This window comes from Panthera tigris, chromosome D4 (genome assembly GCF_018350195.1).
Source record: "Panthera tigris isolate Pti1 chromosome D4, P.tigris_Pti1_mat1.1, whole genome shotgun sequence".
Lineage (NCBI taxonomy): Eukaryota > Metazoa > Chordata > Mammalia > Carnivora > Felidae > Panthera > Panthera tigris.
The window spans coordinates 85943999-85967615 of NC_056672.1; the positions used below are offsets into that span (position 1 = coordinate 85943999).

Consider the following 23617-nt stretch of genomic DNA (forward strand, 5'->3'; position numbering starts at 1 on the left):
GGAACTGCCAGAGAGCATTTTGCTGCTCCCCTGGGTGATTAGACAAGGGGTGGGGCCTGGGCACCTCTATGGGAAGACAGGCCACTGCAGTCCCTTGGAGCCTCTCCTCTTGGGTATGTGGAGTGGGGAGAACCACCTTCCAGAGACGGTGGGGAAGGTCTGGAGCAGCTGGAGTTCTCCTGGCTTCTTGCCACAGAGAAACCTAGGTGTGGATGCCTTTTAAGTTCCTGCTATACTGTAGAGACCCAGAGGTTGGGTTAGAAGGCCCAGTCCTGGCCTCTCCCAGGAGGGGCTTGGCCCCAAGGCTTCTGTGTAGCTTGTTATAGGTTCACACGGGTGAATAGTGTGGCCTTCAGGGTCCTGTCTACCCTGGAGCCCTTGGAGTTGGCCTGAGTCCACACCGTGGTCCTCCGCCAGCCCTCTGAGTGCTGAGTCTCAACTGACATGAGGCGGGTGTGCATGTTGAGCTGACCCTCCCCCCACAGCCCTGTTGGACTCTGAGGAGGGGAGGCAGAACTCTACCTTTATCCCCAGCCCAGCCTGCAGGACTCTTCCCTTCCTAAGGCTAAATGCAATGGGTACCCCCAGCTGGTCCCCTCCCCTCCAGCTCCAACCAGCCCAGTACCCACATCTCGTTGGCTGGGATTGACCATAGCTTGGCTTGATCTCTGGCCCGGCCATGACCATGACTGTCCTTGGGCCCCCACAAAGTATGGTTGAGATACTACACACTGCTAAGCCTCAAATCCGTGGACAGGCCTCATCCCCTTCACTCTTCTCCCTTCCCTTGGCTCCTGGGCTGAGCCAGTGGAGGAGGGCAGAGGCAGCTAGGTGAGGAAGGGGTGATAAGATGGCTATCACCAGGTGTCAGCTGAGGCCAGACCACACAGAGATGAGAACAGAGAGACAAGGCCAGTGGGCCTGAGATAGGCCTGGAGCCAACACAGAGAGAAGAATGGGTTTGATCAGAAACTCCGAGATGGCCTTGTGTAGAGACACCCTGTGTGTGTGTGTGTGTGTGTGTGTGTGTGTGTGTGTGCATGGCCTCCATTAAACAACAAAAATTCACCTGAGTAATTTGAAACATCAAATTGGTTTTATTGAATGATTCATGAGTCAGGCAGCATCCCATCTAGTAAATAGAGAGAGAGGAGCTTTGTTGAGCTGCAGAAAAGGAAAGGTTTTTTAAAGGTAGAGAAGGAATAGAGAAAAGGAAATTATTATCAAAGAATCCATTGTTTTAGGCAAGGTTACCCTCCTATCGGAAACGGGAAGGGTCTATCAGTAAGTTTAATTGTGCTGACCAGGAAATTCCATTCCAACCAGTTAAAGGTTACGTGGTGGGGGCAGGGGGACCGAAACTGCAGTGAGATTAGGTATTAGGTCTTAGCTCGCAGAGACGGGGCCCTTAACATAAGTGAATCCATTTTGGGCCTATGGTTTTCTTTTCAACACCTCACAGAATTTGCAGGGCAGCTCTCTCTCTCTCTCTGTCTCTCTCTTTAAAATTTAAATCCAAGTTAGTTAACATATAGTGTAATAATATGGGAATAGAATTTAGTGATTTATCACTTACATATAATACCCGGCGCTCATCCCAACAAGGGCCCTCCTTAATGCCCGACACCCCGCCAGCAACCCTCAGTTTGTTCTCTGTATTTAAGAGTCTCTTACGGTTTGTCTGCAGCTGTCTTTACAGAGGGGAAAACTGGCAGCGGGTGGGCAGCACCTAGGAGAGTCAGGTTTCAAACGGGGGCCCATGAGCTGGGCCTTGTCCCTTCCTGCACCTGGCCCTGGTTTTCTCAGGCTGCAGACCGGGCCCTAACCCCTCCCTAGTTCATACCCTGGCGAGCAGAGGTGTGAATTAATACCAAAGGAGCATTGGCCATTCTACCTCATGACATTTCAAGTCTAGAATATTCTGTCCAGTGACTCCTTGGTGATCCAGAGCACTGCCTCTCCCCTAGTTAGGCGCCTGGGTGGCACAGTTGGTTAAGCATCTGCCTCTTGGTTTCGGCTCAGGTCATGATCTCATGGTCGTGAAATGGAGCTGCCCGTCGGGCTCTGTGCTGACAGTGGGGGGCCTGCTTGGGATTCCTTCTCTCTCTGTCCCTCCCCGGCTTATGCTGTCTCTATCTCTCTTGAAATTACTAATTAAACTTAAAAAAAAAAATTCTCTGGAGCTCTAGCCATCTACATCTAGAAGTCATGCAAACTCAGAGATACCTTCTAAGGTCAAGGAGAGGAGCAGGGGTGGAGTTCATGGAACTGTAAGTGGAGATGACGGGGGTGGGGGGTGGCCACTGGTGCCTTCGAGGGCACTTGGGCTTTGATGGCAACATCATACCCCAAAGCTTTGCTCATTCTCACTTCCTGCCTTCATCACCCTGACAGGCCTGAGGGGGCAGGGATCCCTTGCGGGCCTTTCTGGCTTCAGGGAGGTGGAAGCCATCCCCTACTCACCACCTCAGTACCCCCGGAGTCCCTTCCCTCGGGGCGCACTACCCAAAGGCCATGCTAGGGGAGCTGGTTCCTCCGCGCAGGTGGAAGAGCCCCTGAGATCCCCAGGAGTGTCATCTGAGGCCAGTGAGCCCTCAGGACAGCCTCAGGTCAGGCATTCTGTCAGTGCTGGCCCTCTTTGTGACATCTAGGAGACACTGCCCAGGGTGTGAGACCCATCGCTACCTCCATGGACAGCCAGGCCCCCATGAGGAAACTGTTTCCCTCCAGGACAAAGCTGGGATCAGCCACGGCGAGAACACTTCTGGGGAGCCCCCGGGCTCCACAGCCAAAGACTATGGCCGGAGATGGCAGGTGACCTCCCAGTGACCTCTCAAGGATGAGGCTGAGTCCTAGCACTCACTGTGACCCAAGGTTCCCGGTGTCCAGAGCAGCAGGGAGAGCCCCCCTTGGGGCCCCAGCCCCTCACCCCTTTTCACATAGTGAGGATGCACGTCCCCCATTGTCCTCCCAGGATGGAACTGGGACTGGAGCCTCAGAGCTCTGCTCTGTCAAGCTGTCCCATTTATGGCCGGCATGCCCAGCTTGGGGATTCTGTCCACTGGGCCCACAGGAGGGACCAAGTCCCTTAGGAGCCAGGTGAGGTCTGGGTTCACCCTACCAATGAGGCATGGAGATGGGGAGGGGCTGACTCAAGATGGGAATGGTGGGACTTTGAACCTGACAGCCAAGAAACAATTCTTGAGACATCTTTGGTGCACAAAAGGTGATTTTATTAAAGCACAGAGACAAGATTCTAGGGCAGAAAGAGCTGCATGGGGTTGTGAAGAGAGACTGGTTAGATACCATGGGGTTGGGGAGATCAAGTCAAGCGAAGTTTCTAAAGGGATTTTCCTATGGTCAAGAGACAGTAGGGAATTCCTGGAGAAATATTATACTCCATATTTGCCTCAAGAATTTGTCAATGGGCTACAGATCATAAAGAAATTATCTCCCATTTCCTTCTTTAAAAAAATTTTTTTAATACTTATTGTTGAGAGAGAGAGATGGAGTGAGAGCAGGGGAGGAACAGAGAGAGAGAGGGAGACGCAGAATCTGAATAAGGCTCTAGGCTCCAAGCTGTCAGCACAGAGCCCGATGCGGGGCTTGAACACATGAACCATGAGATCATGACCTGAGCTGATGTCGGAGGCTCAACCGACTGAGCCACCCAGGTGCCCCAGTCTCCCATTTCCTTATTGCCTTTGTTCCCCGTATAACTATGGAGAGGAGGGTGATGTTCAGGGTCCAGGAAACTGAGTATAGGTTTCTGGAAATTAGGCTACTGATAAGATTCCCTTTTTCTCCTAATTTACCAGAACATAGGTAAACTGATGGAGGACTGTGATTTCTATCACTTAACCATTTGATTTCTTTCCTTTCCTTTGATCTTGGGCAGCCAGGAGTGCCTGACGAATGCCACACAGATCCCACCTGGGATGAGAGAGGCATCCTATCATGTGCTTTGCCCTTGGCTTGCCTTATGCTCCCTCATCAGGAACACTCCCCAGCAGGCCTTTGGTTGTGGGGTCAGGGAAAGGGTGTCTCACCTTGTGCCAGGGCCTGGGGTGGGTCCCTGGGAGGGCCAGGAACTGGGCAGGGTACACTCTGAACAGCACAGGGTACACTCTGTCCGTCCCTACCAGGAATGTCCTCTTTCACCTGCCTTCCCTTCCCTTCCCTTCCCTTCCCTTCCCTTCCCTTCCCTTCTCTTCCTTTCCCTTTCAAGACCCACAAAGCAGCATGGCTCTGTTGATGTGGGCATTCTCTGCTTTGATCAGGTGCAGGAAGGGGACCCCACTGCACTTACGCCATCCTACCCTTGGGCCAGAGCAGAGAGGCTCCTGGCAGTCAGAGATGACAGTTGGTCCAGATCGGAGACCCCTGACCACACACAGTGCTATCCAGGGGGAAGAGAGTGTAGAAGGACTCACTGTCCCTGCCACAGATGTGGAGATATGGGGAAAGCCCCCTCCCTACCTCCCAGACCTTCCTGCCCCTCATCTTGCATAATACTGACCTGGGGAAAAGAGCAGAGAGCTTGCCAAAAGTTTAAGCATGATTTGCGGGCAATTGCCTCACCCTTCCTGGATTTGGCAAAGGATAAGTTGCTCCACCCTGGGGTAACCATTGCCCAGCAGGACCATAAAAGGGGCCCTCCGGAAGCCTCCTCACTCACCTCCTCTTTCAGCTGATATCCAGAGTGGTGCCAGCTTCCTTGGCCCTGAATTCATGGCCCTAGGTCTCCTATGCCTGAGCCTTGTCCTGCTGGGGGCCCTGCAGACCCAGGCCCAGGACTCCACCCCAAACTTGATCCCAGCCCCGCCTCTGCTCAGGGTCCCTCTGCAGCCCGACTTCCAGGATGAGCTGGTAAGAGGCCTGGGGAGTGGGGGGCAGCTGCAGGGAAGCTCCGGGAAGAGTGTGAACAGAGGGGAGGAGAGGCAGGATGGGCTCAGGCTTTAGCTCAGTCTACCCTCGGGTCCCCTGATGGAAGGCACACCCCATGCCCCCATCCACACCCAACCTTGCTGACAAGAGGGTCAGCTGAGCAGACTCCCCAGGTCCACACTCTCTTCCAAAATCCCTGCAGTCTTTGCAAGGTGGGAAAACCTTCAGGCCCTCTACATGATGAGGAAACTGAGGCTCAGGGAAGCCAGCTGGCCACTTGCCAAGGGTCACCTTCTCCCTGACACACTCAGGGCTCCCTCCTGGCCTAATGGCTCCTGCTGGCTTCATCAGCACAGCCTGTATGGCCAGTCTGGGTCCCAGCAGCCCAGCTAGAGGGGCTTCTGGTTCTGGGCCAGGCTGCCTAGAGGTGCCTGCAGGGATGGAGCAGGAGGGCCCCCTGGGGCTGCTCCTGGCTCTGCCTATCATCAGCCCCCATTGTAGTTCCAGGGGAAATGGTACGTCGTAGGACTGGCAGGGAACGCATTTAATAAAGAAGAAAACAGCCAGTTCAAGATGTATGCCACCACCTATGAGCTGAATGAAGACAACAGCTACAATGTCACCTCCACCCTGCTCCGGTAAGAGCCACCACCTCCTATGGGAATATGGGGGGCCTAGAGGGCTGCCGTGGGGGTCCAGGAGTCAGACTGATGCCATAGCCAAGGGGTGACCAAAGCTGAAAGATGATAATTCATCCTACCGCTGGGCAATCGGTCCCTGTATTTATTCCTTCTTTCATTCACTGGATCAACATTTCTCAGTCACTTCAGCACAGACAGAAGACAGTCCTGGGAATGGACACAGACTGTCATCAGGAAACAAGACAAAGAGAACAGGGTGTCCTAGAATGGGAGGAGGGTCACTGGATCCAGCCTAGAATCCCACCTAGGGCTTTGTCAAGAGCTTCCAGGGAGGTGGTCTGTGGGATGGGCCTTGAGGAACCAACCTGCATCAGAAGGAGGCCTGGGACCTTCGTGGCAGGACTGCTGGACTGGTCAGAGAGAGCCACTTCTTCAAGAAACAGCAAGCCATTGCATGGCTGCCCTGAGCAGGAGCTGATGAGCAGTATGGAGGGGGCGGTGAACACAGTGGCAGGGGCCTCAGGTACTGGTGAGGAGTGGGTGTGGCTGTATCAGGGAGAAGAATGATGGTGTGCAGCCCAGGAGGCTGATCAGTCATAGGTGGGAGATGACCAGAGTGGGGGCAGATTAGGACCTAGAGAGGGGAGGCAAGGCTTACCCAGCTCCTCTGGGTTTCTGGCTCTGGCACTTGGGGATGGGGCTAGAGCATTGGTCATGGAAGGAGCAGAAGGGCAGGTGTGGGGAGATCGGCTCTGGGTTCCCAGGGGACCAGATGGGATGCAGCTGAGAGGTCAGGGTTGGCCCAACAGCTAAGGGAGTGTTGGCATCCAGCAGACTGGAGCCTCTGTTGATTCCCACAGGAGAGGTTATAGCAGGAAGCCACAAGAAAGGCATAGGGGACAGGGGACCCCTGGGTGGCTCAGTCGGGTAAGCCTCTGACTTTGTCTCAGGTCATGATCTCACAGTTTTGAGTTTGAGCCCTGTGTAGGGCTCTGTGCTGACAGCTCACAGCCTGGAGCCTGCTTTGCATTCTGTGTCTCCCTCTTTCCCCCCTCCCCCACTCAGGCTCTCTCTCTTTCTCTCTCTCTCTCTTTCTCTGTCTCAAAAATTAATGAACATTTAAAAAGTTAAAAAAAAATAGGAGACAAATACCTTGGGTAAGGGGACAGTGTAGAGGAAAGTCCACCAAGGGAAACAGCCTCAAAGATGGAAGGACAGCAGGTGCAGAGGGAGAGTCTGAGCATCAGGTGGCTCAGGGCAGAGTAGGCAGGGACAGGCAGGGATGTGCTCAGCGGGGAAGAGAGAGGCCCATCTGAGGGGTGGCGTGCGGGCCTCCTGCTGTGGCAGGGTGGGGTGTCACCCTCTTACCCACACACCTCTTGTTCCACAGGAACCAGCGCTGTGACCACTGGATCAGAACTTTCCTCCCAAGTTTCCAGCCAGGCCAATTCAACCTGGGCAACATCGAGCGTGAGTCCTGAGTGGAGTGGGTCTCCGGGGGCAAGGACCTCACTGCCCCTCCACACAGATGCCAAACAGTGGAGGCAGGGGAGGAAGCAATAGCTCCCTCTCCCTGGCCAGGGTGGGCTGATCCCTCACTGTCCCCCATGCAGGTTACCCTGGAATCCAGAGTTACACTGTACGAGTGGTGGCCACAGACTACAACCAGGTTGCCACGGTGTTCTTCAAGAAAGTTTACAAAAACCGGGAGTTCTTCAAGATCACCCTCTATGGTGGGTCTTACCCCCTGGGACCCGGCTCTTGTTCGTGCTGGGGGAGAAGAGGCCCACGACACCCAGCCCCCAAGGTCCCCTTCACTCTGAGCCCTGGGAGGCGGGAGAGAGGTCTTTCCACAGACCCCTCAGGAGGGAGGGGTCTGAGGCATCATTCACGGGTTCCACAATATTCATGGAGCTTTCACCAGCCACTCACCAGCCATCTTGGCCACAGGGAGGACCAAGGAGCTGACCCAGGAGCTGAAGGAAAACTTCATCAGCTTCGCCAAATCCCTGGGCCTCACTGATGACCACATCATCTTCCCAATCCCCATCGGTAATCACCAGCTGGGGAGAGAAGGGCACATGGGGTCTGTCCAGGCCTGATGTTGCCTTACTAGGGAATGGGGGAGAGGAGGGAGGCAGAGCCCTTCTGTAGTCACTGGAGCTCCAGGAGCCACTTTGGGTTCAAGAAGACCCTGTCACACCCAGGGTTCTTGTTCCCAAGTTTCCTCCTTCACAATAGCTCAGTCCTGCCCACGTGAGTATTACACATCCGGGGCCAAGCTTCCCCAGTCTCCTTACCTGGCCATTTCTCCCTGTTCCTCCTCCCTGCCTGGCCTGTTTGTCCTGGGCCACCTCCCCTTTTGCCCTGGGGCTGGCTCACCATTGACTTGGCAGGCGCCCTTGTCCTCTGGCAGCCTGGTCTGGGCAGGTGCCTCCCCAAGGCTGAGGGTCTGTCAGGACTCAAAGGGAAACAGGAAGAAGGCTTGGGTGCCCAATCAGGACCATGGCTGGGCCTCATCTGCCTCCTTTGGAGAATGGGTGTCACCCAGGTCTGCTTGTCTTCAGGCCTCTCCCCGAGTCCCTGCCTCATCATACAGCCCTCTGCTGTACCGTCTATGAAGGGAAGGCCCAGAACTTCTGTGGCTAGACCAGGCTGAGTCCCAGGGTATCCCAGGGGCAGTGCAGGGGCCCTGGAGCTCAGGGACCCCCACACATACCCCAGTCCATACTGACCCCTCTGTCCCCCACAGATCAGTGCATCGATGAGTGAGCAAGTGTGCAGTAAGTATGGCTGGAGAGGGGGCTGATGGGAGCCAGGGTGCAGCTGGGGGGTGGTCCCAGGTCTGCCTTTGTCCCACCTGCCCAGCACTGCTGCCCTCTCTATTCCCTTGACTCCCTCTCAGGTGCCCCCTGGCTCTGTTTACTCCATTGACCTCCCTCCAATCTCTGTCCAGGGCACCACCTAGCTGTCTCCACCAGCCTGGATGCTACTGAGAGATGTGGAGACCCTTCTCACTGCACAGCTCACCATCTGCTCCCCAGGCTGTCTTGCTCATGGAACCCCTCCTTGTTTGCTAAATAAACATGTGTCGCCTAGTCCCTAGTCTGTGCTCTTTGACCTCTGGGCCCTCTGAGAGGGAAAAGAACAAAGCAAAGGCTCCTATTAGCATCACTCCCAAGAAATGTGGTTTCCAGAAAGGGATTGAGGCCACAGAAGCAGAGTCCAGCTCTGACTGAACCCTTCTAGCTCCCAACTCCAGGCCCAGCCCCAGACCAGCAGGAGTGGTCACTTGCCCCTGCCTTGTAGCACACTGCTGGGGCACAACTCACACCCATGTTCAGGCACCTGCAACAGGTCCAGTGGCAGAGGCCCAGGCAGGGCCAGGCAGCTGGGGAGAGTTGGGGGGCCGAGGTGATCTCACCACCACTTAACCAGTGATGGAGGGTGATAGGGGTGGGGTGATGGAAGGGTCTGGAGCCAAGGGCCAAGAAAGAATTCTTGAAGATGTACTTGGGTCAAAAATGTGATTTTATTAAAGCACGGTGACAGGACCCATGGACAGAAAGAGCTGGACTTGGGTTGTGAAGAGTGACTGGTTATGTTATGGCCTTGGAGGAGGTAAAGTCAAGGGAAGTTTTAAAAGAGATTTTCGATGCTAAAGAAGATTTACAGAATACTGGAGGCCTAGCTATTGTCAAGCTAAGGTATTTTTCTCTCTAGCAAACATCAACATTAAGACAGTAGGGAGTTCCTTGAGAAATGTTCTTCTCTGCCAGCCTCAAGTATCTATCAATGGGCTGCAGGGTATCAGGATATTTAATGTTACCTGCCATTTCCTTCTTGCCTTTCTTCCCCATATTACTATGAGGGGTGATGTGGGGGCTCCAGGAAACTGAGTCTATAGGTTTCTGGAGATTAGGCTATTGATAAGATTGCCTTTTTCTTCTAATTTACTAAGATATTTATAAACTGATGGAGACTCATGTCCTGCATGACTGGGATCTCTATCAGTTAACCATTTGTTTTCTTTCCTTTCCTTTGATCTTGGGAAGCCAGGAGTGTCTGAGGCATGTCACACACATCTCACCTGGGGTGGGGGGAGGTGTAATGCTAGCTTGTACTTTGCCCTCAGCTTGCCTTATTCTTCCTCGTCATATCACCCCTAAACAATTTTGACCCTTACATCTTTAAGGTTGTTGAAGGGGAAGGTCTCATCTTCTGTAGCTTCTTCCTGTTCAGTAGGGGAGTAGAGATGTCCCTACCTATGAGTCAATATTGATCAGTTGGGGAACATGTAGGAAGTTACAGAAGGCAGAGACAGCTGGATCTAAAATGGACAATGAGTATGAATCTCCTTTAGTAGAAAGGATCATCTGTTGGCTTGAAGTTATTGTAGTGATGGAGTCTTGTCACCAGGCAGAGAGACAGGAGAGAAAACAGCCAAATGTAATTAGAATAACAAGAAAGAGCGGCCCGAATAAAAGTCTTTTGGTAACTGATGAAAATCCTTAAGTCCAGGAGTTTAACTAATCATGAAAGGAAAGTGAGGAATTGTTTAAAGCACCAATTTGAGTATTCAGGTCAGTTAGAATCCAGAAATATTTGTGTGGTAATCTAGCATGTATACTGATGACGTTTTGGGGTTTTTCTGTGTGGTGGTCTGGAGCCAATGGACAAGAAATATTCCTGGAAGATGTTTTGTGCAAAAAGGTGATTTTATTAAAGTGTGGGGACAGGACATAGGGGCAGGAAGAGCTGCACTGGGGTTGTGATGGGTAACTGACTATATACCCTCAGGCAGAGAGGGGGTCAGGGATAGAGTAAGTCTCTAAGGTATTTTGGAAGCAAAGTTTCCAGGACCTTGAGGGGCTAGCTGTTGCTAGGGAAACACCATTATTACTGTTGAATAAAACCTCAGTCGAGAGACCCTTCAGATGCATATTGTGGGATCATAAACTTGGAGTATGATTGCCAGCATATACCTTGGGGCAGTTGAGATAAAGGAAATAGATTTACAGGATCCTGGAGGTTGGGATACTGTTAAGCTAAGGTTCTCTTTGCCCCTGGCAAAGTGTCATTAATGAGACAGCTGAGATCCCAGAGGAAGGTTACTCTGCTGGTTTAAAGGACTTGCCAATAGTTTCCTACATCACCATGGCAAGCATTTAAATGCCTTTCCTTTGTTCTTGGGTAGCCAGGAGTGTGTGAGAAATATGTCAGATATTCCACCTGGGGGAGGGGAGATATGCCAGCCTGTTTTGCCCTCATTTTGCTCCACGCTCCTCAATCATATCTCCTCTGAACAATTTTGACCCTTATATCTTTAAGGTTGTTGAAGGAAGAAGGTGTCACCTTCTGTAACTTCTTCCTGATGAGTAGGGGCATACAGTTGTCCCCATCTATAGGTCAATATTGGCCCGTCAGGGAACAAAAAGGGAAATTAAGGTGAGGCAGGTGAATCCAACGTGGATAACATGTATGAACATCCTTGAGTAGAAAGGATCATCTCTTGGCTTGAAGTTATTGTAGTTATGGAATCTGGCACCAGGCAGACAGACGTGGGAGAAAACAGTAAAACCAAGTACAATAACTAGCAAGATTAGCTCAAATGAAAAGTCCTTTGGGATCTAACCAAAATCCTTCGGTCCAAGAGTTTAACTCATCACTAAAGGAAAGAGAAGGGTTATTTAATACACCAGTGTGAGTGTCATGATAGCTAGAAATCCAGAAATATTTTTGAGGTACTCCGGAATGTATATACAGTGTTTTGTTGTTATGAGAGTTTAAGTTCCACCTTGTGCAACACTTAAAACATCTAATGCCATTCTGTTTTGTAGAAGTGTTTTATGCATTTGAGTTATTTTATTTTATTTTAAAATTTTTTTACATTTATTTATTTTTGAGAGACAGAGAGAGACAGAGCACAAGTGGGGAAGGGGCAGAGATAGAAGGAGACACACAATCCAAAGCAGGCTCCAGGCTGTCAGCACAGAGCATGATGTGGGGCTTGAACTCACAAACCGTGAGATCATGACCTGAGACGAAGTCGGATGCTTAACCAACTGAGCCACCCAGGTGCCCCTTGAGTTATTTTAGTATTTAGTAATATAATGGTATTTTGAGAGTCATTTAATTCTTTAACTGTGTAACAGGTGATGTATAGCCATCATATTGACTCTGTTTTGTTTAGTAACCAATCAGGTAATTAAAAAGAGGTACTTTTATAGAAAAAAGAAAAATACAGGTTAATTATTAGAGCAGATTAAAAGCCCAGTGTCTTCCAGTGCTGCCGGTGAGATTTTTTAGACATTAGGCTTGAAGCATCCTCAGATGCTTCTGGGAACAGGCAGCAGGAATCACATTGGTCTTTTGACTTGTATCTCAAATGTCTGTGGTGATCCTTTTGAATGGCCCATTGTAAGAAGGAATTGTTAGTAGAAATTGGGAAAAGAGGATGAAAAAGAAAGGTACAACCATCCTCAGAGAAGTTGGAGGTCTTCCACAGGTTCACAGGAATAAGAAGGCAGATTAGTTTGCTCATTGAATTCCTGGGAAGGGGGCACAGGTTTTATTTTAGATACAGGAGCCCATGAAGTGTGCCCCTCTAACTTTATTGCAGTGGGAGTTCGTAATATGACCCAGTAGGGGCTCTTCCAGTTTGAAGTTAAACCCACTGTTGTATTAGACTTTCAATCCTTTAAATAAACCAGGTGTTTTGGGTTTATATGGTGTGGGTTTCTAGCAACCATTAGATCAGGTTTAGGAAAGATATTTTTTGCATATTCATTTAGAGATTTAGGAATTGCACATACATTTGAACAGTTCCAGCATTTACCCAAGCAGTATCACCTAAGATTTACCATTATTTAACAGGGCTTCCGCTTAACATACCAAATAAAAAGTCCTCATTGGTCAAAAAGACTTTTTTACAATTTAAATCCTGGGAAGTTTGTTAAACCTTACAAAGTATAGAGCACATCTGAAATGGGGTTGAGATCATTACAAATCTTAAAGCTTTAAATTATGTATTTAACCAAGATGGCATTAAGAGATTCCAAAGGCAAATATGTAGGGTTATATACTTGTCAGCAAAAGTTAACCTCCTTTAACAGTGAGAAATCTTAACTAAGTGATTAAAGACCTGATAAGGGCATAAGGTAAAGCTGTGGTTTTCCCAGCAGACAAAAGAGAATACAATCCTTTGTATACATGCATACATATATATGTATATTTTTTTCTTTGTATCAAGAGATAAACAATCCAAAAAACTTTGTTTTTTGAACAGAGAGAAAAGCAGAATTTCAACCTTATACCAGTGTACTTTAAAAAATCCATTCTGCAACATAGTCTGTCCTAATCACACATAAAATTCCTTTCCAAAGATTTCCCTTCACACCTGTACCCCAATGTTTATAGCGGCACTCTCAACAATAGCCAAATTATGGAAAGAGCCTAAATGTCCATCAACTGATGAATGGATAAAGAAATTGTGGTTTATATACACAATGGAATACTACGTGGCAATGAGAAAAAATGAAATATGGCCTTTTGTAGCAACATGGATGGAACTGGAGAGTGTGATGCTAAGTGAAATAAGCCATACAGAGAAAGACAGATACCATATGGTTTCACTCTTATGTGGATCCTGAGAAACATAACAGAAACCCATGGGGGAGGGGAAGGAAAAAAAAAAAAAAAAAAAAAAGAGGTTAGAGTGGGAGAGAGCCAAAGCATAAGAGACTGTTAAAAACTGAGAACAAACTGAGGGTTGATGGGGGGTGGGAGGGAGGGCAGGGTGGGTGATGGGTATTGAGGAGGGCACCTTTTGGGATGAGCACTGGGTGTTGTATGGAAACCAATTTGACAGTAAATTTCATATATTAAAAAAAAAAAAAAAAAAAAGATTTCCCTTCATGAACCTTCTACGACTTTCCTTTGCATTCAAATTTTATCCCAAGCCATTTTTCTCCAAACCAGTCTCATTTAGGACAAAGTTACTTTCTTTTACCTGCAACAAAAAAATATATTTCCATTCCTTCTTTTTTACACATTCATACTTTTTTACATATAGAGTTGCTTTCCTTATTTCCATCAGTCTTAATTACATTTAGCAGAATTTTGACTCTTAGCAACCTTGGTCTCCAGCTGAGACTAAGTAGTAACCATTTGTAAACTGTTACACCAGAATCCTTTAGATGGAAAATTAATGAATCAATTAAGCATAAACCATGTTTTCCAATAGACCCAAATGTTCTTAGTTTCTCTGCAATAAGAAGTCAAAAGCAGAAACCTATATTCAGCAATCAATGCTTTAGCACTCCATTCTATTTGGAAAAGACCTAGATATCCAGTGAATTCAATCCCATTTATTCAAGTGTCAGATTACCAAAGACATTGAAAGCTGTCTTAACAATTATCTATGAAAACTTTGAGATAAACAAAATTAACCATTATTTTAAGTCATCTTGTTGCTAACACATTGCAACAGAGACAACATGAGCTTATTTGGCCTTTAGGAAATCTTGGCAGAATAAAAGTTTCGTATTTGATGCCAATAACTCTAAATACATGTCTATCTTAGTTAAACTAACAAATTTAAATAATATTAAACACCGAATATGTTCCACCTGCGTTCACTTAAAGGCCAGTTTGTTCCCCATTGTCACTTTTTTACCTAGGACAGCAGTAGGGGAATCTGAAGTGGGTGATCCAAGGGGGTGCTCATCCCTCCTTGACATCGAGGTGAGAGGATGGTATAGAAGGCAGTTATGTAGGTCACACGGAAGGTGATGCAGAAATAGGAGGAGGGAGAAGGGAAGGCAGAAAAGGTGAAGTGCCAGAAGGCAGAGAAAGAGGATTCCCAGTTCTAAACCTTGTCAGCTGGGAAAGAGGAGATCCCATTTTTTTTTTTCTGTCTTTTTGTTTGTTTGATTTCCACCAAAGTTGAAATAGGGAGTCTATGTCTTGCTAGAGAAGTTGGGGGATTTCCTTGAAACAAAGTGAGAAGGGCAGCTGCTTGAGAATATTCTTTAAAGTCCCCAACCCGAGGTAGACTAACCACAGTTGATTTCAATTATAGACGATAACTCAGGAAATGAATGAGTGAGAGGCCCCCACATCTATTAGGAGGAGGAACAGAGAAGCAGTCAGCATCCTCCTTTGTCGTGGATGGCCTGTTTCCTCTAGCAACCGAATTCCATCAGGAGGAGGACTGTTAGGACATCCACAATGTCAGGAGGGAGTTTACTAGCCGAACACATTTGGGCAAATACATTCAATCCGGCCTTTGGCAAATACATTCAGGCCTTTCAATCCGGGTCCTGACTTAGAGCTGTGAAGGCCTGGACCTTGGGTACTTCCATCCATTGACCTTGTTTCCTGCAGAAGAAATTTAGCTGCTAGATCCTACAAGACCACACAATGTTACAGGACATCAGTCCTTTCCTAAATTTTGCAATCCAAATTGCTTCTAGTGGGTTGAAAGACATCCCAAGGGAGAGTCCTTGGGGACTGAGGACAAGCTCCTGTCCTCCTAGAGACAGAAAAGTAGAGAAGATCCATTACCACAAAAAGATGTCCCCCAAACTCCCATGTGGTGTCCTCTGCAGAGGATATATCAGAGGTTCCTGAGGTGTCATAGTGACCCGAGGTGTACCTTTAACCAAATCGCTATTGTCACCGACCAAATACTAAGGGCATCTGTAGGAGGAATGCTGGTACCCCCCTCCCCCGCTTTCCCATTGTATCCTAGGCTACAAATAGGAGCCAGCAGATGGACCTACTTTGCCTTGCTGAGAAGGCTGAAGAAACCACCGTTTTTAACCCATGGAAAACACTGGAAAAGTTTTACAAGGGAGAATTGCCCAATTTTCTATTTAAGTAGTAGTTAGTAGAGGACATTGACCAAAAACAATGAAGACAGAAACTGATCATGTTCCATGTGACATTCCAACACATAGAGCCTTTACAGCCAACTTCCTAGGAAATGGTCCCCAGTTGGGTTTTAATTCAATCAGGTACTGTTTTCAACAGTAACGGGGGAGGTCCCATAGCCAGAAACAGCTAGACCAGGAATGTGGAAGGGATCACGTTATACTAATGAGGAGGAAACCTCACATGCTAGTCACTTAGGTGGCTGTTCCGTGCCCAAGGCAGACAATAATATGTAATGACAGGAAGAAAGAGAGGGCCCAAGTTTCTGGGTATTTTTATTATTCTAGCCTGGGGACTCACTTCCAGCCAAAAGGCAGGCCTTCTTCTCCCCATAGAGTAGCCATGGGCTAGAGGAGTGCAGACTGAGCAATGGACAGGAAAGTGTTCCAATAACACCATACTCCTTGAAAAGCCCCAGAAATAAACGTAAAGGACGATAAGAGAAAGTACTCACCAGGTTTGCACAAATGCTCAGGGCCCAGAAGAAAAGACTCACCCCCACATAGGACACCAAAAGATGGGGTTTTTGAGTGAAGTGGGCAGGGGGTTCCAGGGCCGATGGCCAAGAAAGAATTCTTGAAGACGCGTTTGGTGCAAAAAAGAGTGATTTTATTAAAGCACGTGGACAGGACCCATGGGCAGAAAGAGCTGCACTCTGGTTGTGAAGAGTGACGGACTATATACTATGAAGTTGTGGGAAGTAAAGTGAAAAGGGAGGGAGGTGTCCAGAGGGACTCTGACATGCTTATGAGGACTCCTAAGGTACCTGAGGCCTTGCTATGGTCAAGCTAAGGTTGTTTTACCTCTAGTAAGGCATTAACATTAGGAATGGTAAGGATTCCTGGAGACATTGTTGTACTCGGTATTTGCCTCAAGGATTTGTCACTGGGCTGCAGGGTATCAGAAATTTAATTTTATCTGCCATTTCTTTCTTGCCTTTCTTCCCCACATCACCATGGAGGGTAGGGTGTTAATAGGGGCTCCAGGAAAGTGAGTCGATAGGCTTCTGGAGATGAGACTATTGGTAAGATTGCCTTTTTCTTCTAATTTACTAAGATAGTTGTAAACTGATGGAGACTCATGTCCTGCATGACTGGGATCTCTATCAGTTAACCATGTGTTTTCTTTCCTTTCCTTTGTTCTTGGGCAGCCAGAGGAATGTCACACATATCCCACGGCGGGGGGGGGGGGGGGGGGGATGTAGGGGGTTCTAGTTTTACATCGCCCTCACCTTGCCATATGCTCCCTCTTTACCCAGAGTCTCCTCTCTCAGGGCCCACCACCTAAAGACCACGCCAGGGGAGCTGGTTCCCTTACAGCAGGTGGGAGAGCCAATGAGACTCCAGGAGTCTCATGTGATGCAGTGAACCCTCAGGTTAGCCTCAGATCAGGCATTCTGTCAGCCCTGGCCCTTGTGGTGACATTTGGAGACACTGCCCAGGGACTGGGCAGGGACTGGGATGGCCAAGCCCTCATGAGGAAATTATTTCCCTCCAGGACAAAGCTGGGATCAGCCATGGCAGGAACACTTCTGGGGTCCAGGCCTAAGGACCTGGGCTCCACAGCCCAAAACTATAACCAGAGATGGCAGGTGGTATCAATGATCTCTCAAGGATGAGGCTGAGTCCTAACACTCACTGTGACCCAAGGTTCCTGGTGTCCAGTGTGGCAGGGTAGAGAGCCCTCCTTGGGGCCCCAGCCCACCACCTCTTTTCACACAGTGCAGATGCATGTTCCCCAGTGACCCCCACCAGGATGGAGCTGGGACTATAGGCTTAGAGCTCTGCTCTGTCAAGCTGTCTTATTTGCGGCTGGCATGCCAAGTTGGGGTTTCTCTCCACTGGGCCCACAAGAGGGGCCAAGTCTCTTAGGGGCCAGCTGAGGTCTGGGTTCACCCTGCCAATGGGACATGGAAGAGGGGAGGGGCTTACTCAAGATGGGAATTGTGGGGTTTTGGAATGGTGGGGATTCAGAGCTCATGGCCTAGAAAGAATTCATCAGATGTCTTTGGTGCACAAAGGGTGATTTTATTAAAGGACATGGACAGGACCCTTGGGCAGAAAGAGCTACACTGGGGTTGTGAAGAGTGACTGGTTATATACCATGGAGTTGGGGGCCATAAAGTCAAGAGGAAGTTCCTAAAGGGATTTTCATATGCTCAAGAACACTGGCACATTACAGGAGGCCTAGCTGTTGTCAAGCTAAGGTGGTTTTGTCCTCTAGCAAAGCATTAACATGCAGACACTAGGGAATACGTGGAGAAATGTTATACTCCATTTTTGCCTCATGTATTTGTTAATGGGCTGCAGGTCATAATGAAATTTAATACCATGTGCCATTTCCTTCTTGCCTTTCTTCCCCATATGACTATGGAGGGAGGGTGATATTTGGGCTTTATAAGTTTATAAGTTTCTGGAGATTCAGCTATTGATAAGATATCCTTTTTCTCCTAATTTACTAGGACATGGAGAGAGTCACGTCCCGCAGGACTGTGATCTCTATCACTTAACCATTTGATTTCTTTCCTTTCCTTTGTTATAGGGCAGTCAGGAATACCTGAGGAATATCACACAGATCCCACCTGGGAGGAGGGGCATGCTATCATGTGCTTTGCCCTCGGCTTGCCTTATGCTCCCTCATCAGGAACACTCCCCAGTAGGCCTTTGGTGGTGGGGGGAGGGGAAGGGTGTCTCACCCTGTGCCAGAGCCTGGGGTGGGTCCCTGGGAGGGCCAGGATTGGGCTTCATGAGCGGCACAGGGTACACTCTGTCCATCCCTACCAGGAATGTCCTCTTTCAGCTGCCTCTCCTTCCCTTCCCTTTGGAGAATCACGAAGCAAAATGGGCTCTGTTGATGCGAGGTATTCTCCGCTTTCATCAGATACAGAAAAGGGATGCCACCCCAGTTACTCCACCCTGCACTTGGCCCCAGCTGAGAGGCTCCTGGAGGTCAGAGATGACAGCTGGTCCAGATCAGAGACCACTGTCCTCACACAGTGCTAACCAGGGAGAAGAGAGTGTGGAGGGAGTCACTGTCCCCACCAGAGATGTGGAGATATGGGGAATGCATCCTCCAGCCTCCTGGACCTTCCTGCCCTTCATCTTGCATAATCCTGACCTGGGGGAAGGGCAAAAACTTACCATGATCTTCAGCACGAGATACTAGCAATTGCCTCACCAATCCAGGATTTGGCAAAGGATAAGTCGCTCCACCCTGGGGTGAGCCATTGGCCACAGAGACCATAAATAGCATCCCCCCAGAAGCCTCCTCATTCACCTCCTCTTTCAGCTGATATCCGGAGTGGTGCCAGCTTCCCTGGCCCTGAAGTCATGGCCTTAGGTCTCCTGTGGCTGGGCCTTGTCCTGCTGGGGGTCTTGCAGACCCAGGCCCAGGACTCCACCCCAAACCTGATCCCAGCCCCGCCTCTGCGCAGGGTCCCTCTGCAGCCTGACTTTCAGAATGTGGAGGTAAGGGTCCTGGAGGGGCAGGTGCAGGGAGGCCCTGAGAAGAGTGTGAACAGAGGGGAGGAGAGACAGGAGGGGCTCAGGCTTTAGCTCAGTCTGTCCTCTGGTGCCCTGATGGAAGGCACACCCTGTGTCCCCATCCACACCAACCTTGCTGACAAGAGGGTCAGCTGAGCAGACTCCCCTGGTCCACACTCTTTTCCATATCTCTGAAGTTCTTACAAGGTGGGAACATCTTCAGGCCCTCTACATGATGAAGAAACTGAGGCTCAGGGATGCCAGCTGACCACTTGCCAAGGGTCACCTTCTCTCTGACACACTCAGTGCTCCTGCCTGGCCTGATGAGCTCCAGCTCCTGCCAGGTTCATCAGCCCAGCCTGTGTGGCCAGTCTGGGTGCCCGCAACCCAGTTAGAGGGGCTTCTGGTTCTGGGCTAGGCTGCCTAGAGGTGCCTGCAGGGATGGAGCAGGAGGGCCCCCTGGGGCTGCTCCTGGCTCTGCCTATCATCAGCCCCCATTGTAGTTCCAGGGGAAATGGTACGTCTTAGGATTGGCAGGGAATGAATTTAATAAAGAAAAACACAGACAGTTTAAGATTTACGCCACCACCTATGAGCTGAATGATGACAACAGCTACAATGTCACCTCTACCCTGGCCTGGTGAGTACCACCACCTTCGACGGGAACATGGGGGGCCTAGAGGGCTGCTGTGGGGGTCCAAGAGGCAGACTGATGTCATAGCCGAGGGGTGACCATAGCTGAAAAATGATCATTCATCTTACCGCTGGGTACTGGGTCCCTGTATTTATTCCTTCTTTCATTCACTGGATCAACATTTCTCGGTCACTTCAGCACAGACAGAAGACAGTCCTGGGAATGGACACAGACTGTCATCAGGAAACAAGACAAAGAGAGAATAGGTGTCCTAGAATGGGAGGAGGGTCACTGGATCCAGCCTGGGATCCCACCTAGGGCTTTGTCAAGAGCTTCCAGGGAGGTGGTCTGTAGGCTGAGCCTTGAGGAACCAACCTGCATCAGAAGGAGGCCTGGGACCTTCGTGGCAGGGATGCTGGACTGAGTCAGAGAGAACCACTTCTTCAAGAAACAGCAAGCCATTGCATGGTTGCCCTGAGCAGGAGCTGATGAGCAGTATGGAGGGGGCGGTGAACACAGTGGCGGGGGCCTCAGGTACTGGTGAGGAGTGGGTGTGGCTGCAGCAGGAAGAGGAATGATGGTGTGCAGCCCAGGAGGCTGATCAGTCATAGGTGGGAGATGACCAGAGTGGGGGCAGATTAGGACCTAGAGAGGGGAGGCAAGGCTTACCCAGCTCCTCTGGGTTTCTGGCTCTGGCACTTGGGGATGGTGCTAGAGCATCTGTCATAGAAGGAGCAGAAGAAAGACAGATGTTGGGAGATTGATTCTATGGTGCCAGGGGACAAGATGGGATACCGCTGAGAGGTCAGGGTTGGCCCAACAGCTAAGGGAGTGTTGGCATCCAGCAGACTGGAGCCTCAGTGGTGATTTACCCCAGGAGAGGTTACAGCGGGATCCCGCAAGATAAGAATAGGTGTGTGGCACTGTTGGCTGTCACCCTCTTACCTACCTATCTCTTCCTCCACAGGAACCAAACCTGTGACCACTGGCTCAGAATTTTCATCCCAACTTCGCGGCGAGGCCAATACACCCTAGGCAACATTGAGCGTGAGTCCTAAGTGGGGTGGGTCCTCGCGGGCATGGACCTCCCTGCCCCTTTACACAGACACCATCCTATGGAGGCAGGGGAAGAGTCAATAGCTCCCTCTGCACAGCCAGGGCAGGCTGAGATCTCACCATCCACCATACAGGATACACTGGAATCCAGAGGTATGTTTTACGAGTGGCGGCCACAGACTACATCCAGTTTGCCATGTTGTTCTTCAAGAAAATTTACAGAAACCAGGAGTACTTCAAGATCACCCTCTATGGTGGGTCTTACCTCCTCTGGGCCCCAGGTCTTGGTCATGCTGGGGGAGAAGAGGCCCATTGCACCCAACCCAAGGTCCCCTTCACTCTGAGCCCTGGGAGACGGGAGAGGGGTCTTTCCACCGACCCCTCAGGAGGGAGGGGTCTGACACATCGTTCACGGATTCCACAATATTTATGGAGATCCGGGAGGTGGGAGAGTGGTCATCCACAGAACCCCTCAATAAGGAGGGGGTCTGACACCTCGTTCATGCTTTCAACAATATATATGGAGCTTCTGCTAGTGACTCACCAGCCATCTTGGCCACAGGGAGGACCAAGGAGCTGACCCCTAAGCTGAAGGAAAACTTCATCAGCTTTGCCAAATCCCTGGGCCTCACAGATCACCACATCATCTTCCCTATCCGCATAGGTAATCACCAGCTGGGGAGAGGACAAATGCATATGGAGACTGTCCAGGCCTGATGTTGCCTCACTAGGGAAGGGGGGAGAGAAGGGATGCAGGTCCTTGCTGTAGTCACTGGAGCCCCAGGAGCCACTTTACATTAAGTAAGACCCTGCTGCAACCAGAGTCCTGGGACCCAAGTGTTCCTCCCTCACACTAGCTCGGGCCTGCCCACATGAGAATTGGAGGCATGGGGCCAAGTTTCCTCAGTCTCCTTGCCTGGCCACCTCCCCCTCCACCCAGGTGTGTTTGTCCTGGGCCATCTTACCTTTGTCCTGGGGCTGACTTACCACTGACTTGGGAGGCACCCTTGTCTTCAGGCAGCCTGGCCTGGGCAGGTGCCTCCCCAAGGCTGAGGGTCTGTCAGGACTCAGCAGGTAAACAGGCAGAAGGCTTGGTGCCCAATCAGAACTGTGGCTGGGCCTCACCTGCCTCCTTTGGAGAACAGGGGTCACCCAGGTCTGCTTGTCCTCAGGCCTCTCCCCGAGTCCCTGCCCCATCATCCAGCCCTCTGCTGTACCATCCCTGAGGGGAACCTTCTGTGGCTGAACCAGCCTGGGGCCCAGGGCAGCCGAGGGGCAGTGCAGAGGCCCTGAAGGTCAGGGATCCCCCCCACACACCCCTGTCCATACTAACCACTCATTCCCCCACAGATCAGTGCATGGATAAGTGAGCAATCGTGCGGTAAGTATGGCTGCAGAGGGGGCTGATTGGAGCCAGGATGCAGCTGGGAGGGGGTCCCAGGTCTGCCTTTGTCTCACCTTCCCAGAACTGCTGCCCTCTCTATTCCCCTGACTCCCTCTCAGGTGCCCTCTGGCTCTCTCCACACCATCCACCTCTCATCGACTTCTGCCCAGGGCACTGCCCTGCTGTACCTACAAGCCTGGACACCACTGAGAGAGCCAGGGGACCCTTCTCATTACACAACCCACCAGCTGCTTCCAGGCTGCCCTGCTGATGGAACCACTCTTGCTTGCTAAATAAACACATGTCCTCTGGTCCCCATTCTGTGTTTCTTGACCTCTGGGCCCTCTGAGAGGGGAAAGAATAAAGGGTAGGCTCCTAATGGCATCACTCCCAGGAAGTGTTGTCCCCAGGAAGATAGGGGACCACAGAAGCAGAGTCCAGCTCTGACAGAATACCTCTAGCTCCCAACCCCAGGCCCAGCACCAGACAACCAGCACCCTCACTTACGCCTGCCTCCTAGCACACTGATGGGGCACATCTCACACCCATGTTCAGCCAGTAGGTCCAATGGCAGAGGCCCAGCCAGGGTCAGGATGCTGGAGAGAGTTGGGGGGCCAAGGTGCTCTCACCCCCCACTTCACCAGTGATGATGTTTTGGGGTGATGGTGGGTTCCACAGCCAAAGGCCAAGAAAGAATTCTTGAAGACATCTTTGGTGCAAAAATGTGATTTTATTAAAGTACAGGGACAGGATCCATGGGCAGAAAGAGCTGCCCTGGGGATGTGAAGAGTGACTGCTTATATACTCAAGTTGGAGGCAGTAAAGTCAAGGTAGTTTCCTAAGAGATTTTCATATGCTAAAGAAGATTTACAGAATACTGGAGGCCTAGCTATTGTCAGGCTAAGGTATTTTTCCCTCTAGCAAACATCAACATTAAGACAGTAGGGAGTTTCTGGTGAAATGTTCTTCTCTGCCAGCCTCAAGTATTTGTCACTGGGCTGCTGTGTATCAGGAAATTTAATATTTCCTGCCATTTCCTTCTTGCCTTTTTCCCCCCATATTCCTATGGAGGAGTGATGTGGGGGCTCCAGGAAACTGAGTTTATAGCTTCATGGAGATTAGGCTATTGATAAGATTGCCTTTTTCTTCTAATTTACTATGATATTTATAAACTGATGGAGACTCACGTCCTATATGACTGTGATCTCTATCAGTTAACCATTTGTTTTCTTTCCTTTCCTTTGTTCTTGGGCAGCCTGGAGTGCTTGAGGAATATCACACACATATATCTCACCTGGGGTTAGGGGAGGTGTAATGCCAGCTTGTACTTTGCCCTCAGCTTGCCTTATGCTCCCTCATCATATTCTCCATAAACAATTTCACCCTTACATCTTTTTTTTTTTTTTTAAACATTGGGGGTGCATGTACCCCTTTGTTGTGTTTTTTTTTTTATTTTTTTTTCAACGTTTTTTATTTTTGGGACAGAGAAAGACAGAGCATGAACGGGGGAGGGGCAGAGAGAGAGGGAGACACAGAATTGGAAACAGGCTCCAGGCTCCGAGCCATCAGCCCAGAGCCTGACGCGGGGCTCGAACTC

The 23617-nt window shown here is 49.9% G+C and overlaps 2 protein-coding genes and 1 long non-coding RNA gene across 4 annotated transcripts in view; 2 read left to right on the plus strand and 1 right to left on the minus strand.

The window, feature by feature from the left end:
• Nucleotides 1–1094: 1094 nt before the first annotated feature.
• On the minus strand, nt 1095–2578 carry LOC122233280. Its single transcript, XR_006210828.1, has 3 exons — nt 2464–2578; nt 1675–1729; nt 1095–1164 (listed from the first exon to the last, which is right to left on the minus strand). It is a non-coding gene; the product is annotated as an uncharacterized LOC122233280 (long non-coding RNA).
• Nucleotides 2579–4627: 2049 nt separating this feature from the next.
• Nucleotides 4628–23617, plus strand: part of LOC102969221 (neutrophil gelatinase-associated lipocalin-like) — a 38496-nt gene continuing 19506 nt past the window's right edge. Inside the window, exons 1-7 of one of the 2 annotated variants that reach the window (XM_007094456.3) lie at nt 4631–4869; nt 5389–5525; nt 6919–6998; nt 7142–7261; nt 7479–7580; nt 8281–8311; nt 8485–8621. In XM_007094456.3, coding sequence (XP_007094518.1) covers nt 4732–4869; nt 5389–5525; nt 6919–6998; nt 7142–7261; nt 7479–7580; nt 8281–8300 — 597 coding nt within the window. In that variant the 5' untranslated portion in view covers nt 4631–4731 and the 3' untranslated portion in view covers nt 8301–8311; nt 8485–8621. Of the gene's footprint in view, nt 4870–5388; nt 5526–6918; nt 6999–7141; nt 7262–7478; nt 7581–8280; nt 8312–8484; nt 8622–23617 lie in introns of those variants that run through there. The other variant, XM_015543052.2, reaches the window with a different exon arrangement.
• Nucleotides 18730–22334, plus strand: LOC102968917 (neutrophil gelatinase-associated lipocalin-like). The gene is made up of 7 exons (XM_007094455.3): nt 18730–18931; nt 19450–19586; nt 20548–20627; nt 20771–20890; nt 21199–21300; nt 21987–22017; nt 22140–22334. Exons 1-6 carry the CDS (start codon nt 18794–18796, stop codon nt 22004–22006), a joined length of 597 nt encoding a protein of 198 aa, XP_007094517.1. The 5' UTR covers nt 18730–18793; the 3' UTR covers nt 22007–22017; nt 22140–22334.

Bases quoted from the DNA above. Each gene is read 5' to 3' on its own strand.
- LOC102968917 (XM_007094455.3), top strand. From the start codon at position 18,794: ATGGCCTTAGGTCTCCTGTGGCTGGGCCTTGTCCTGCTGGGGGTCTTG. The intron at 18,932-19,449 runs GTAAGGGTCCTG...CCCCCATTGTAG, and splicing joins CTGACTTTCAGAATGTGGAG to TTCCAGGGGAAATGGTACGT. The intron at 20,628-20,770 runs GTGAGTCCTAAG...TCCACCATACAG, and splicing joins CACCCTAGGCAACATTGAGC to GATACACTGGAATCCAGAGG.